The 15399-nt window shown below is 51.3% G+C and overlaps 8 protein-coding genes across 8 annotated transcripts; 3 read left to right on the top strand and 5 right to left on the bottom strand.

The window, feature by feature from the left end:
* Positions 1–161: 161 nt before the first annotated feature.
* ALTATR162_LOCUS8654 (uncharacterized protein) lies at positions 162–1391 on the bottom strand (the record flags this gene model as incomplete). Its single annotated transcript, XM_043316287.1, has 1 exon — positions 162–1391. The coding sequence occupies one exon, from the start codon at positions 1389–1391 to the stop codon at positions 162–164; it is 1230 nt and encodes a 409-aa protein (XP_043172222.1).
* A 1448-nt stretch (positions 1392–2839) lies between these two features.
* ALTATR162_LOCUS8653 (uncharacterized protein) lies at positions 2840–3871 on the top strand (the record flags this gene model as incomplete). Its single annotated transcript, XM_043316286.1, has 1 exon — positions 2840–3871. The coding sequence occupies one exon, from the start codon at positions 2840–2842 to the stop codon at positions 3869–3871; it is 1032 nt and encodes a 343-aa protein (XP_043172221.1).
* An 89-nt stretch (positions 3872–3960) lies between these two features.
* On the bottom strand, positions 3961–5818 carry ALTATR162_LOCUS8652 (uncharacterized protein; the record flags this gene model as incomplete). Its single annotated transcript, XM_043316285.1, has 3 exons — positions 3961–4482; positions 4536–5227; positions 5284–5818. The coding sequence occupies 3 exons, from the start codon at positions 5816–5818 to the stop codon at positions 3961–3963; spliced, it is 1749 nt and encodes a 582-aa protein (XP_043172220.1).
* Positions 5819–7072: 1254 nt separating this feature from the next.
* ALTATR162_LOCUS8651 (uncharacterized protein) lies at positions 7073–7831 on the bottom strand (the record flags this gene model as incomplete). The annotated part of the gene is made up of 1 exon (XM_043316284.1): positions 7073–7831. One exon carries the CDS (start codon positions 7829–7831, stop codon positions 7073–7075), a length of 759 nt encoding a protein of 252 aa, XP_043172219.1.
* Positions 7832–8057: 226 nt separating this feature from the next.
* On the top strand, positions 8058–10398 carry ALTATR162_LOCUS8650 (uncharacterized protein; the record flags this gene model as incomplete). Its single annotated transcript, XM_043316283.1, has 3 exons — positions 8058–8492; positions 8551–8591; positions 8646–10398. 3 exons carry the CDS (start codon positions 8058–8060, stop codon positions 10396–10398), a joined length of 2229 nt encoding a protein of 742 aa, XP_043172218.1.
* A 58-nt stretch (positions 10399–10456) lies between these two features.
* Positions 10457–11668, bottom strand: ALTATR162_LOCUS8649 (uncharacterized protein; the record flags this gene model as incomplete). The annotated part of the gene is made up of 3 exons (XM_043316282.1): positions 10457–11091; positions 11151–11577; positions 11633–11668. The coding sequence occupies 3 exons, from the start codon at positions 11666–11668 to the stop codon at positions 10457–10459; spliced, it is 1098 nt and encodes a 365-aa protein (XP_043172217.1).
* Positions 11669–12014: 346 nt separating this feature from the next.
* Positions 12015–13426, top strand: ALTATR162_LOCUS8648 (uncharacterized protein; the record flags this gene model as incomplete). Its single annotated transcript, XM_043316281.1, has 2 exons — positions 12015–12083; positions 12143–13426. The coding sequence occupies 2 exons, from the start codon at positions 12015–12017 to the stop codon at positions 13424–13426; spliced, it is 1353 nt and encodes a 450-aa protein (XP_043172216.1).
* A 47-nt stretch (positions 13427–13473) lies between these two features.
* On the bottom strand, positions 13474–15026 carry ALTATR162_LOCUS8647 (uncharacterized protein; the record flags this gene model as incomplete). Its single annotated transcript, XM_043316280.1, has 4 exons — positions 13474–13786; positions 13840–14180; positions 14236–14807; positions 14864–15026. 4 exons carry the CDS (start codon positions 15024–15026, stop codon positions 13474–13476), a joined length of 1389 nt encoding a protein of 462 aa, XP_043172215.1.
* Positions 15027–15399: the final 373 nt, after the last annotated feature.

Here is a 15399-nt window from a genome sequence, read left to right as displayed (position 1 = left end):
CAGTAGTAACTGCAACTTGCGCGAATCTCGACATGGATGGTACGGGTATGGTTTGTTCACACAGACTATTGCTTCATGCGAATGGGACGCTACAATCGAAAATCTTGCTCGGAACAATGGGCAGTCGTTGAACATGCACGGCCTGGCCCTTCCATCCGCCCTTAGTTCGGCGCGATGTATTCATTGATCGTGGGTGTTTTCTTGAGATCAAGGTCAATACCGAACTGCCCTGTAGCTTGCCCATAGCTAGCCTTGACAGCCTCTGTTGCGTATATTCGCATCTCTTTCTCGTATGCCTCCGTCACACCCACCCATTTATCACCATCGCCTCTCTCCCAAGCTTCGGCAATCAGGCGACCAAGCAGAGCTGAATCACGCACAGCCGTGTTCGCGCCGTTACCACCTGCGGGCGTCATGGCATGCACAGCGTCACCGACCAGAGTAACTCGGGGGTCGTTGGGCCATTCAGGTACACCTTCCGGCGACGAACAGGTAATCTTCCAGAAGGCCGCTTCAGACTCTACCATGTTATCGAAGAGTGGTTTGACGCGCTCGTGCCAATGCGACGTGAGCGCCTTGGCAATCTGTGCAACAGGCTGTCCAGTAATGGTGTAATTGTCGTTGGGTGCCTTGATGACGCCGGGCGAGCCAATCATGGTCCAGCCAAAGTTTATATCGGGCTTGTCCATATCACCTGCGCGTACGTTGGTGATGATGAATACTTTGCCGCCGTTTGGCTGCGACGTATCATCGACGAATCGGAAGACGCCTTCACCCAATGCCCTGAAAGCAGACGTTGGGGCTTGTCCATGTATTCCCCTCGATCCAAGGTCGTAGACTTTGATAGCGCCGTCGGACAGCTGTGCGCCTACTGCGCTCTTCACGCCCTCGCCTCCGACCAGCATGGACCCTTCTTCCGACTTGCTGCCATCGGCGAAAATCAACCGCACACCATTGTCCGTCCTCTCATAAGCTGTGGCATGGCGATTCCAGCGCACATTGTCCTCTAGGCCCTCCATGAACAACTTTCGCATGTCACCGCGCGAGATGCCGACCACCTTGTTGTCTTTACTTGTCAAAGGCTCGCTCTTCACGCTTGGAGCATCCCCGCCCAGTGTCTCGCCCGTCAATGGGTTGATAGCAGCAAAGCCCGCCCCACCTGTTTTACCGCAAGCGTCGTAGAACTTCTGGAAGCCTGTTGGGCCAAGGACCTCTTCAATAGCATCGAGACCTTGGGCTGAGAGCCTTAGACGGTAGCCCTGGGCTCTGAAGATAATTGACGCGTCGCGCTCGAAGACAAGGAACGGGATTTTGGAACGGTGCAACGAGCGGGCGAGGAGGAGCGAGGCGAGACCGGCGCCAGAGATGAGAATTGGTTTGGGGGCGCTCATGGTGGTTGATGGACTGAATCGGAGCGTAGAGGATGCTCAGCATGAGACGACATGGCTCGTATTATAGCAGGTGCGCTTGGTGTTGAGGAAGGCGCGATGTATTGCGTCAAGTGTATCATTGGGCAAGTGGGGGCCGCGTCGGAACTCCGGGACCTTCAAAGCAGCGTGATTTCTAAGCCGTCGCGTTGTCGGTAAGCATGCTTTGGTCTCTTTCCGCGCGACAACATGTCGAGTTTCTAAGCCTAGCAAGCAGCTGCGTTGTTGATGATCACGCAGCAGTGTTGATCAGAATCTGTGACAAAGATGTGCAGTGGAAGCTGCGTGAAGACGTGCCGAGAATGGTTTCCAAGATTGCTGCACGCGAAGCTTGCCAGTAACACAAACATCCCGCCCGCAAACGCTCCATCATCAACCCACTGACACAAGTGCCTCGTTTGGAAACTATTGCATCCTGCACACCGAGCCACATGACCGTTCGTGTCATCTGACTTTCGGTTGTCGCTACAGTATGGCTACTCCTTACTACAACACGCGTCCAGGCTCTCGAATAGAGCTGAACAATCATGTCTGGCTCTTAGTTGTAGACCATGTAAACCGCATCCAAACCTGTTATGTTATTACTGAGTCTGTGATATAGATCGTATCTATATCAGATCTCAAGGCTCTCTGCCCCACCTCGAAAGTCCCACGCAACGTCGCAACGCCCCGACTATATCATACTATCCGCATACCTTTGTGGGATGAAGAAAGGGCCAGAACATTCTTTGAAATTGTTCGATGCGGTGCTGGCTTACATCTGGGCAACACAAGGGCTTTAATCTCTGAGGACAAATACCCTCTACAGGAGCCGGACTGCAGCTTCGTGATATCACTGGCTCTTCCAAAGTTCAACTCGTCAATAAGATTAGCACGTTTGAATCTTGTGATACGATCCTTAGGGCGATGGGGGTATCGGACGTGTCGATAATGGAGATGGAAGCTATGAAGATGACTTAAAGGTGGCGTCTCAAGTACTACCGACCTTGTAATGTGCGACATTGGTGATTTACATGTTAATCGAGGTTGCACCCGTTGCACTTTGTCCGAACTGCAAAGCTAGGAACATCCGACGTGCTGCCGACACTCCGCATCCGCAAGCTAGCGGACGTTCCCGTCGATGCTTGACAACACCAAGCATTTCGCATCATGAGTTTGCTTTTCTCATTGGCTGCGTCCCTGGTTCCGCCCTCTTCTGGAAGCGGAATGACGCTGGTATACCGCACCAGGAGTGGTCCTGCGAGCTTCAACGCTCGGAGTGATAAATTTGCATGTGGGCAATTGAGATACACGACAAGCTTTACATGTCGTTATAAAAAGGACTATCTGTGAGCAGTCAGGAACTGTATCTTCATCTCTGTCCCTTAGATCATACCTTACATTCGCACTACCGCCACTCTATCACCTCAAACATGTCCAAACTCGTCGTCGTCGTAGGCATCACCGGCAACCAGGGTGGCAGCGTAGCAGATGCCTTCCTGTCAGATTCCAGCTGGCGAATCCGCGCCATCACCCGTGATCCATCCAAGCCCTCAGCCAAAGAGTGGGCGTCAAGAGGTGTCGAGCTCGTTCAAGGTGACATGGACGATGTGGCCTCTCTCACCAAAGCCTTCACAGGCGCAACGGCCATCTTCGCAATGACCGACTACTGGTTCCCTCTTTCCGACCCCAAAGTCCGCGCTGAAGCCGAGCAAAAAGGCATGCCTCCCAACCAGCTCTGCGCTGAACTCGAAACTCAACGTGCCAAGAACCTCGCTCGCGCCGCCGCAGCGCCAGAGGTGCAGAAAACCCTTGAACGCTACGTCTACAGCAGTCTGCCTCACTGCTCCCTGCTTTCGGGTGGGAAATACACCAAGATCTGGCACTTTGACAGTAAAGCCGTAGCCGAGAAGTGGATCCGTGAGGACCCTGAGATGCAAAAGGCTGGTCTGAGTGCGAAGGCTAGCTTTGTTCACGTGGGGCTGTACACAGATAACTGGACGCGCTCGACTCTTGAGATTTGCAAAGCCAAAGAAGGGGATGGCTACTACCATCTCGACATCACTGATGGCCGTGCCAAGCAGCCTTTTGTCTGGACACGCCGCGACACAGGCCCGTTGGTCAAGAAACTCGTCGAAGACCTCCAACCGGGTACTCGTCTCGTGGCTATGAGCGAGTCGGCTACGTACCGCGAGTTCATGGCGAAGTGGGCAAAGGTTGGCGGCAAGACGTTGGCGGGCGATGGAGGTATTAAGCAGTTATCTGAAGAAGAGTACCGTGATGCACTGCCAGGAGATGAACATATCAAGGAGCATCTCACACAGTGCTGGCAATGGGCTAGGGACTTTGGATATAACGGTGGGGATAAGGATTCCGTTTTCCCGGAAGATGTGGGTATGGCGGAGACAATGACGAGTTTGGAGGATTACTTCAAGCAGGAGGATTGGTCGACGTTTGAGGGCTAAAGGATAGAGTTTGGGATGAGGTAGCGTGTTACATGACAACTGTATTACAGCAGAACTTGGTAGTGCAGATGGTAATCAGGTGCTTTCTTTCAAGCTCGTTTCACCCATCTTAACCCTACACTCTCTGGATCGACCATTTCATGCAACATATGCCCTTCGTGGTCGACTTTCAGACTGCACTCCCATGCCCTCCTCATCGCACCTTCCTTTGTTTCCCCTGGTTCAGGCACGACTTCTACTTTCCAATCCCGCAACAGCGCGGCTAGAACAGCTACAAGCTCGACTTGCGAGAAGCGTTTCCCTGGGCACACGCGCTGGCCCCATGCCCACGCCAGGTAGTGCTCGGAAGTATCTGGTGCCAGAACTTCACTTTCGAACACACCGAGCTCTATTCCTTGGGACCTTGAAGCGCTGATGTGCTGGCTCGGGTTCCAAGCCAGAGGATCAGGGCCCCAGTACTTGGGGTTTGCGTGGAGAGCTGGAATAGAACAGTGGACTGATGTTCCAGGAGGAACTATGTACGTTTCGCCGTTGTATTTTAGGGGCTGGGGGGCTGGACCTGTTGTTTTGACGAGTTGGGAAAGGGGGTGGCAGATTCGTAGGGTTTCCATCTATGGATGTTAAGCATATTCTCAGTAATAGGGAGTATGGGCATGGCACTTACGATCACGGCACCACAGCGTTTTAGCTTTTTGAAGTTCTCAAAGCTCCATGTGCTGGTATCACTAGACGTAAGGTAGTACTGTAGTTCTTCTGCGATCCATTCTTGCGACTGCGGGTTCGCAGCGAGATGGTAGAGTATGCTGGTTAGCGCAATGGCTGTAGTGTCGTTTCCGGCGAATGCGTATACAAAGAGGTTACTTATGATTTCCTCCTCAGTCATATTCACATTCTTGGTAATTGTATTCTCCTCCGCGAGTTTGTCGAGAGCTGCATCGTTGGTCTTTTCGTCTGCTTCTATTGCACGCACTAATCGCGCGACGAGATGCTGGCGATCAGTCCTTCCTTGCTTTATGTATGTCCGTTCCTCGTTCATCAAATGCAGGATGTATGAGCGAAAAGTGACCATTGCCTCTGCGGCACCTTTCCAGGATTTGGGTGTCCACCAAGCTTTCAATCCTTCTTCACCTAAGATGAAGATCTGAATGATGGAGCCTAAAATGGTTGATAGAGAAGCTCGATACATGTATGACGTGTCACCCTCATGCTTGCTCTCATTCTCCTCAGATTTCCCTTCGAACGGATAGACCTTGTCGAACATTGCTGCTGCAAGGACATTGAGCGTGAAGACTTTGGTGTCTTCGTGAGTTGAACGAATCGGCTGCTTGCATCGCTTGGTCCAGAATTCGAGCATACCTATAGATCCGTGAGCAAAGCGGCACATCGAATCCGTGAAAGGCTCCATAGCATACCTTCGGTCTGACTCAAAGACTGCTTCCAAACCAGCTCATTATTCTTTTCCGTGAATGTAACGCCAGTCATTTTCCGATGCCGCTGCCACTCCTCATCATCTGTTGTGGATAGGTTCTTTCCGTACACATTCAGAACGGCCATCTCTTCCATGTTACGTCGGAAATCCCTGCGGCGCTGCAGAATATCATACGTAACCGCTGAATCCGCTACGCAAAGCTGGAGACCACCGGGATGAACCACGATAAACACGTCGCTACCGACATGTTTATGGACCTCGGCGCGTGTGTTGGCTTCCCAGCCGTATGAGTAGATGCGGGACATGTTCTCAGTCGCAATACCAAGGCGTTCGCATAATCGCACGAATCTGCTGCCGCAGAGGAGCCAAAATGGATTCATTGGGGAAATCCATCGTTCGATATAAGGAAGGCCGGTCGCTTTGGCTTTTGCGCGGTTTTGTGCGAGAGATTGCGCAGACCAGATTGTCAAAGCGACTGGCAATGCAAGGAGTGTGAACAGTATTGTCAAGAGTACCATTATGGATGACGACCTTTTCGCGCCCAGCAGAGCGGCTGGTGTATTAGTTTTCTAACCATGGCGTGCGCTGCGCGTTAAGTATCGTCAAGTGAATCCTTCGGGCGTATCCCAACGCGCGGGTTACCTAAATGCCTGGATGATTTTCGAGGTTGAAGTGGGGGCTGCGTCTCGGGCTCATGCCCCTTGCGCACAGCGTGTCGCTTCTTTCCACAGCCAGGTCGCGATGTTTGGAAACATCCATCATAGCAAACGACGGTATCGCACATACACGTAAACTCACAACTCGTTCTCTCACGTCAGTGTGGCCTAATTACAGGTTCGCAACCGTCACAGAATTCATGCGACTAGTTAGTACCATTGCCGTTCCGCAAGCGTTTTGGCCCCCAAAAGCCTCTGCAAATGGCGAGACTCGGCAAACTTTGGTAAAATCTTGCTGGATACCTTACGACGAAACCGATCAGCAGCCACAACGATGTCATTCTTTGTCTGTGAAAATATGCCAATACCATTACACTTGCATTCTCGTCACTCAGACAGATAACCCAGTATGATGGGATATGCAAGCTCTAGGGAGTCTTCAGCGCGCAGACTCTACACCACCATCTGTCAGATCGTACAGCTCCCCTAGTTTTACCAGCTCCGTGTCGCTCTCTTTCCATAGTGTATCGTAGAAGATCAGAGGCCATTACCGAAGCTTCCAAGCGCTGAAGGAAGTCTCAGGGATATACTGTAACCCACTAACCCAAATTTCCTCGGGTTGACTGAATTCGCCAGAATTGTACTCGCCATACCGGATCGGCAACTTGTTTACAATAGTAGATTCTAACAGCTCACTCAAGCATAAGATGCTCATGGCGTACGAGAAGAGCTAGTGAATACTTTAACCATTGCACAAAGTCTGATCAACGATCACAGGGCGGTGTGGAACTTCTGCAAAGACCTGTCACTGCTGGAGCTGAAGAATGGGGTCGACACCAAATTGTTTCGGCGTACCGAGAAGCCAGGAGCGGTTGCGACATGTGATTTCACACGTAACAAATATTCAAGCATTTTGAAACTAGTACTCAGTGTGAGTCTCGTTATGTTACACCCAGGAGCCTCTCGCTAAAGTGCACCAAGTACATACTCGTCGCATACCATGTCGCGATAGCACAAGATCATGCTTGAGCATGGAGTTGCCTCGTTCACCATCAAATTGCCATCGCAACCAGAGCCCATCCCAACTAGGGATACCCGTTACCGGCTTGAGACCCGTCAAGAGACTGAGCACGAGAACTCAGAGTAAGCCTCCACCATATAGTTCATGATGTAGTCGACCTCCGGCTTCATCAGCAGCATGTAGTCTTCTTCCGCCATGATTGGCTTAGGCTCTTGAGCGACGAAAACAGCCCAACTGGAGTCAACGTCATAATTCCATTTCCACCAAGTGGACTCCAAGTTAGGAGCGTTCGGTGCATCGTATCTCTGGAAATGGTCTTCTTTGAGCAGCTCGCCGATTAGTTGAATACATTCATGAGGGTCCGGGAAGAGAAGCTTGACTTGTTTAACGTTCCGCAAGCGTCTGAACAAGCCTATGAGGGCTTTCCGGTTGGCAGAGCCATCAAGCGAGATCACAAGGTCCAGCTCGTCGAGGTGCATGCATTGCTTGTTCAACACGTACTCCTGCCATTCCGTGATATCTTCGTGGTTGCAACAGAATCTCAGTTTCTTCACGTCGCGTAGAAACTCATCGGGCTGCTGATTGGCAACCAATGTAGAGTCTTTAGAAAGTACGAGGAGAGTCTTCTGAATGGCAATGCGACTGAACTCGGTGTAGAACTGGCGGCATACCAACCGTATGGAAAGATTGGTACTAGGCTTGTATCCCTCATCGATCGTGAAGCGACGCGTCTTCCTCGCCGTGAGCGTCCGTATGAGTCCCGCGTCGGGCTGTTCCAGTGCGTATCCGACGATCTCCAAGCGAAGCTCGATGGGTAAAGATAACAAAGTCGTCTCCCCGATGACTTGCGACATGATATGATACGCTGTGAGCTTGCAGATAATGAGTATAGATATTGCGTATAACTTGTTTTCACGGGATGATTGGACGACTTCTGGCTTTGAAGCAACGATCCAGCTGACACGAAAGAGAAGCGCCTGATCTTAGTGCGAGTCTGTGCGCTGCCATCTGATAAGATTTCTTCACCCCCGCCAATCTCCGAGATTGCATCGTCCATCTCGTACCTCATCGCGTCCACCCATGCGCGCTTCTTCGATCTCTGTTATCCTGTACACTCTTGCAGATGTAGCACAGTCCCTGTATTCGGGCAAATTCTGCCCTTTGGCTTGCGAGACCACCATCAACTATGTAGCCTTCAACGACACCAACCCTTCGCTTTCGAGAAAGATCCGAGCATGTCGAAGTGATCTGCGCGTTACATCACTGTACCTGTGTTTTGAGGAGTTCTGCAAACAGGATGGTGCATCAGAAGGATGGATTGAGAGCCAGAAACCCTGGTGTGAAGCATACGCAAATGTGACGTTACCATCTTTTCACAATATTGTGGATCGATGGACGCCAGAAGAAACGGCCGCAGTAAGGCGATTGAAGGCAGAAGAGGCACTGGGGTTTCCGAGCATTGATGAGGTGGTGATACCCAGTAATATGCTCGTGAAGCGGGCTTTCACGACTATGGTACAGCATTCACCTGTCACGCCCTAAGAGGTAATGCAATGCTAATTACAGCGTACAGGAGGCTGCGGATTGGGAATATAAGATCCATCTTGTATATGGGTAAGTCGAATCTAGATAAAATCGAACCTACAATCGCTGAGATCAGACTCACAGTTGGTACATATACTACTTCTGGATCGCCGTAGTGATCGTTGGCGTCACAACGCGTCTCTTATCACTTATGCATGCTCAACAACACCGTAACAAGTCGTACGAAACGATCCCAGATATCGAACCTGGCACACCTTCTACATCACGCAGTCCTGCGACTTTTCTCCAAACATGGCTAAAGCGATACATTACTACACCTGCCACATTCGGTGACCGCTGTTCTCGACCATATGGCTGGTGCACGATACCACCACGGGTTCAATCACTTACCATCTTTCTCTTCGTCGCACTCAACATCGTTTTCTGCATCTGCTCGTACCGTCTTACTGAAGGCAACCTCTACTGGCCAGAGAAGTCAGCGCAACTTCTCCGCTATGTATCGGATCGCACTGGGATCATCTCACTGGCAAACTTCCCTCTTGTCTGGCTTTTTGGCATGCGAAACGATGTTCTGGTCTGGATTACTGGATGGGGTTTCGGCACATACAACGCTTTTCATCGATGGGTAGCTAGGGTCGCCACGGTACAAGCTGTGGTGCACAGTCTAGGTTACACACTGATGATACTGGAGAGCGGAGGATGGTCACACTTTCTCAAGTACTGGACAAAGCATTACTTCTGGAACGGCGAACTGGCGACCATCGCTATGTGCGGTCTCTTGGCGTTCTCCTTTTACGGTATTCGCCGTGCGCACTATGAGTTCTTCCTCGTCACGCACATAACACTTTCTATCGCCGCACTCTGGTCTATGTACTACCATGTCGAAATATTCACCAATGGTGAATGGAATATATTCATCTGGCCATGTGTTGGTATCTGGGTCTTTGACCGCGTTATGCGCCTCGCTCGGATCTTAGCGTTCAACCGCAATCCTTTCAGTACTAAGGCGAGGGTCACCTACGACCCTAACAGTAACCTTGTACGCATGCATATTGACTGCAGCAAGAGTGTAGTCGCACCAAAACCTGGCACGTATTACTATATCCACGTGCTGGATGATCTGTTGTATGCGCACCAAAGCCACCCGTTCACGTTGGCGTACACCTCGACAGATACCGATAATCCCCTGTTCACGCCTCTATCGCCACTTTCACCAAGGCCAGAGCCCTTGCGTACGTCATCAGCCTCCTCTACCGAGTCCGATGCGCTCTTGCCGTCTAAAGGTTCTGATGCTGTATCTAATATGGTGTTTTTTATACGACCGTACGATGGTTTTACATTTAGACTAAAGTCACACTGTCTCCTACATCCTAAGCGACTCAATGTCCTCATCGAAGGGCCGTATGGGCACACTGTCCCTCTCCAAACTTTCACCAATATTCTGTTTGTGGTCGGCGGAACTGGTATCGCGGTCCCATTGTCACATTTGGCCCATGTTCTCTCCACCTCCTCGCGCGTTCAGAGCGTGAAGATTGTATGGGCGGTCCGCGAATATGGGTTCCTTACCTCGGTTCTCCGCGACTTCAGAGGCTTACTGAGTGACGAGAGAGTCGAGATGGAGGTACATGTCACTCGGGATGATGAGGCGAAGGATGATATATTGGGCGAGGATCTAAAGAGCGTAAGGATGATGGCACACAGACCCGACGTACGTGCAACGATCGAGGAATCGGCAAGAGATGCGGGGCAACAGCGCCTCGCAGTTGTAGCCTGCGGACCAGCTTTGATGGCTGATCAAGCTAGAAGAGCAAGCGTAGAGATGCTGGGTAAGGGATATGGAGGGGTTGAGTACTTTGAGGAAAGCTTCAAATGGTAGGACGTACAACACTAGATTGAGCTGAAGACTTTTGCCTAGTAGTTTGCTTTGCTGCACCTTATAGATTTCTTTTCTCTTCTTTCCTCTTCAGTTCAATATACCACTGCGCGACTTCCTTCACACTATCCACTAGCCCCCTGATCTTGTCTCCACTCAGCAGCATCTTCTCCGTCACCCTGGAGTCGGCGCGAAACGGCATGTTGATAGGAACCCTATTTCGCCCCACGTTGAACAGTCCTGTCTTGACTTCGGCTTCAAAGTCTTGTTCGACCATGTCCACCGCAGCTTTCCACAGTCCTTCTCCATCCATGCCCTCCTCCACCGTCCCAGCAGCAACGTACCAGTTAGGCATGTCCTCGCTCTTGTTTGTCCCGTCCAGCGCCTCGATGTGAAGACGAGCACAGTCCTGCACATGCACGAAGCCAAACGCATAACGCGGTGTCATATCGTCGAAGAGCAAGGCCTTGGTCTGTCGATCCAAATGCGCGAACGCTTGGTCAGATGTTGTGCAGAATTCTGAAGGTCCGATGACGGTTCCTGGAATGATTTGCGCGATGGAGAAGGGGAGCTTGTGGGTGGCTTGCAGAAGGGCGAGGCTAGTCATGCATTGAGCTTTTGCGGAGCAGTATGCGTTGTGAGGGGACTTTAAAGGGGGAAGGTATTTGAGGGATGTTTGCGAGACTTCGACTTGTTCTGGGTCGGTTAGTATGATGCATTGAGATAGATAGGAGAGCCGGAGGGAAGAGACATACCATTCAAAACGCGATCCATGCGCCTGCCTAGGGTATCACCATCTTCCGAGTCAACGAGCCCAGCCCCAGCTTGCGTGAAAACCATTCTCTTCACAGTCTCTGACTTCTTTCCTGCTTCAATCAAGCCTTTTGTCGAGTTGATGAATGGCCAGTAGATGTCTTTGTCGGGATCTAAGTTCGGTAGTGGCCATGCTCCTGCTATGTGCACGACATAATCGGCACCTGCAACAGCTTCATCATATGCTCTATCAACCGCATTGTCTGGTACGATAGCGTATTCGATCAGGTGGAGATGAGGCTGGACTGAGGGCCCGGATTTGATGGTTTCGATAGCGGAGGAACGGCGCACGATACAGCGTACTCGATAGCCAGTCTGTAGTGCATAAACAACGCAAGCATAGCCTATTGTGCCATTTGCACCGGTTATCTGGGTGGTCTATCAGCCTTGTTATGTTCAATGTTATGGATGAGGTTTGGCGTACAGCGACAAGGCCACGGGCTCCGCGATCGACTTTCATGCTTCAGTGTCGCGACGGCCGGCCTTTCCAATACCACGAATGCTTCAGGCTCAAGTCAGAGGCCTGGAAAGACATGATCAATATACAGTAACGTTCGTGTCTTACTAAGATTATGGTGGGGAGAGTACCGCTTACAAGCAGGGGAGGGCAAGATACTGGGGTTTCCGATGAGCGTTCCGACATCCCTCGGCATTTGAGACGTCAGGCTTGTCGTCATCGGATCTTCCTCCATCAATCCACAGCTAGGTACGACCAGGGCGATCACTGCGCGGACGAGGCTCATTATGGTCGGCCCGTCCTCACTCTACGCGCCAAACGTTTGGGATACTGGATGACGGAATTGAAAATGGCAGATAGTAACGCGCAATCGCAGGGCTTCCCTCATGCCGCCAGTGGGAAGCTCGATATTATCATCGTACGCTCCCGTACGCATGCGCGCTTCCTACCCTGAGAATAACTGACGTCACTGCCCAGGCTGGAGCTTCTTTAGGTGGCCTCGCGACAACTCTTGCGCTCAAACGTCTTCCATCTCCGCATGCGCACAATGTCACGCTTCTCGAACGGAATCCGACCGCACTCCTCCACAATCAAGGCGCTGGCATCGTCGCTGGTGGCGATACGCTGGCATTCTTCAAGCGCTATAACAGATGCAGCCGCGACCTAGCCGTTACCTCGACTCGAAGGCAGTATTTAAACAAAGATGGCGAGGTCACGCATAAAGAGGATATGGAACAGAACATGACGAGTTGGGATCTGGCATACTACATGCTCAGGGCCAATGTTGATGGGATCAAGAGTGACTATTGTGACGTACCGCCAGATGATAACAGTAGGAGCAAGATTACGCATCGTCATGGACATAAAGTGATTGAGCTGCAAGATAAGGGAAACAAAGTGGTTGTAAAGTACGAGACAAGCGAAGGAAGCACGGGTGAGATGGAGGCTGATCTGGTCATCGGCGCCGATGGTCCAAGTTCTACCATCCGCTCACTCCTCACCACCGGCATCGAGCGTACATACGCAGGCTATGTCGCCCTCCGTGGCACCGTACCCGAGGATCAAGTCAGCCCAAAGACACTGGAAGCTTTCAGAGAACGCTTTACCTTCTTCCATGCGAAAGGGATCCAGATTCTGGCATACCTGATACCAGGCGAGAACGGCACTTTAGAGCCTGGCAAACGCCTCATTAACTTCGTTTACTACACGAACTTTCCATCGCCTTCTCTGACTAATCCTTCCCCCGACTTCCGTGAGCTGATGACAGATGTGGACGGCCAGTACCATCGCATCACCATGCCACCTGGCAAGATGGATCCACAAGCATGGGAGAAGCAGCGCAAAATTGCAAGTGAGCGACTGCCTCCTCAGTTCGCTGAGATCGTCAGAGCAACGGAGAAGCCATTTGTCCAAGCAATCACAGATGTTCTCGCTCCGACCAATGAGTTCATGGACGGTCGCGTCGTTCTGATTGGCGATGCTCTGGCTGGCTTCCGACCGCACACCGTCGCAAGCACTAGCCAAGCATGCTTCGATGCCATGATCCTGGCAGACATGATCGAGGGCAAAGTAAGTCGGAAGGAGTGGAAAAAGGAGACACTGGGCTATGCGAGAACACTGCAGAAGAGAGGTGTGGATATGGGTAATCGCAGTCAGCATCAGGATCTGCCGTTAGCCGATCATATACACGATCGAAACCTGGCGAGCAAGCCGAGACAGGAGGAGGTATGGCCAGAGTGGGCAGTCGATGGTCTAACATAGCTAAAATCACACTGAGCGAGACGAGGCAAGCAAGTCGCTGCTGGACTCTATGACCAGTCACCTTCGTCTTCAACCGCTTCGCCACGTTCCGAAGCCCCCAGTAGCTCGCGCACAGTCCACGGTTTGTACTTGTATCCTGGTGGAATGCTCGTGTTTTCAAACTCGGCGCCCGTGAGCAAATGATCAGCACACTTGTAGTAGTTGTCGTAAGCGTACTGCTCAGGGTTATGGTAGATCAACCAATTCCCGACCATCTTTTCCTCCTTCTTCGGCGCCGCCTTCTTGTCTTTCCAATCGGTGTTGTGAAAGACTTCTCTGTTCTTGAAGCCCATTTTCTGCGCGCAGGATACTCGCTCGAATCTGTAATATCTAAATTAGTCGCTGTTGCTCCTGTGCAATCTATGTTGGCTTACCTCAGCTTGTTATGAACTTTTGTCGCAAGCGCAACGTCCTTCTTGCCATCGATATGCAGACAGGCTGCCAGTGAGTACGCGTCTTCCATTGCCATTGTGCCGCCGCTGAACGACGTAGGCAAGAATGGATGCGCCGCGTCGCCCAGCTGAACGACATGACCACCTTCTGACACCCACTGTGGCTGTGGATCGCGCCACATGAGTTTCCAATCGAGACACTGATTATTCGGAGTTGCCTTGATCACCTCAGTCACAAGCGGATCCCAATCTTTGACAACCTGGAGAATTTTATCCGTAGACGTAGTTTTTGACCAACTCTCTGTTGCTGCGCTGTTCTCATCCTGATGGTCATTAGTAATAAGAACACGACCAGATAACTTGGAAGTGTAAACAAACCTTGCAGGTCAAGAGATAGCAGAAGTCGCCCTGATCGATCCCAAAGACAATATGCGCGCCTGGACCAATATACATGAATGTGCGGTGATCGTAGCCCCCAAATTCCTTAGCAACAAGCGAATACTTCTCGAGGGCCGGTTCAGCTGGGAAAGAAGCACGGTAGACCACAAAACCAGAACTGATTGGTTTATCTTTGTTCCCATCGATGATCTCACGAGACTTGGAGCCCACGCCATCTGCCGCCACAACCACATCTGCAGTTATTCTTTTACCAGTGTCGAGGATAACACCGCCCGTGTGGTTCGTCTCAAAGTATGTGCCCACTTTCGTCTCGTATGTTATGGGGATACCAAGCTCCTTGACGTACGTATTAAGCAGGTTGTGAAGTCTCTTTCGGTAGATGTTCAAGGAAAGATTCTTAGCATCGCCAGGCGCGTGGTGCTGGATGAACGTGCCGTCATATTTGCGCAGGTCGAAATCCGGCGGTGAGGCGATGGTTCTGGCACGCTCCATGAAGCCGGGCCACTTCTTGGGCGTTTCGAGTGCGGAACTGGTTATCATGATGATCTCGCCTGATGGCTAGCGTGTTAGTTACTCGTATACTGACTTCAACATTCACGACACTCACCAGAGTATTGGCCTTCCTGGTTTCGTTCGAGAATTCGTACATTGTGGCCTTTGCGATAGGCTTCGATGGCAAAGGTTAGACCGCCTATGCCGCCTCCTATTACAAGGACTTCGATCCCGGTCAGTGGTTCTCTTTCCATTTGGGTTTCTCTGGTGCCGGGCATGTTTGGTGTTGTGGTGTTCTTTCAATATATACTCTGAGCTGCGTACTAATAGCCACTCATCAGAATTGCTCTCCATGGCACATATATACTACCCTCATACACGCCTGAACCTCTATCTTAGACGGCGCAACAATATACCGGCGGTCCAAAGCCCACGGATGGATGAGACCGTTGAGCCGTACCTAAAGTTACGGATGTGTAGATCAGTGTGGATCTGCTCAGCAGAATGCGGTGGTGTATTGGATCGCAGATGTTGCTTCCGGCATCCCGAAACTATGATCCCAACTGCTCGTCAAGCATGAGGTTATCTGTGTGCTCGGAGACTAGACGCGGAATTGTAGTGCCGGCGCCGAACGTTTCTAAGTTGGGTGCT

The sequence above is a fragment of the Alternaria atra genome (genome assembly GCF_907166805.1).
Source record: "Alternaria atra isolate CS162 genome assembly, contig: 29, whole genome shotgun sequence".
In the NCBI taxonomy this organism is placed as follows: domain Eukaryota; kingdom Fungi; phylum Ascomycota; class Dothideomycetes; order Pleosporales; family Pleosporaceae; genus Alternaria; species Alternaria atra.
This window is presented reverse-complemented; position numbering and strand designations above follow the sequence as displayed.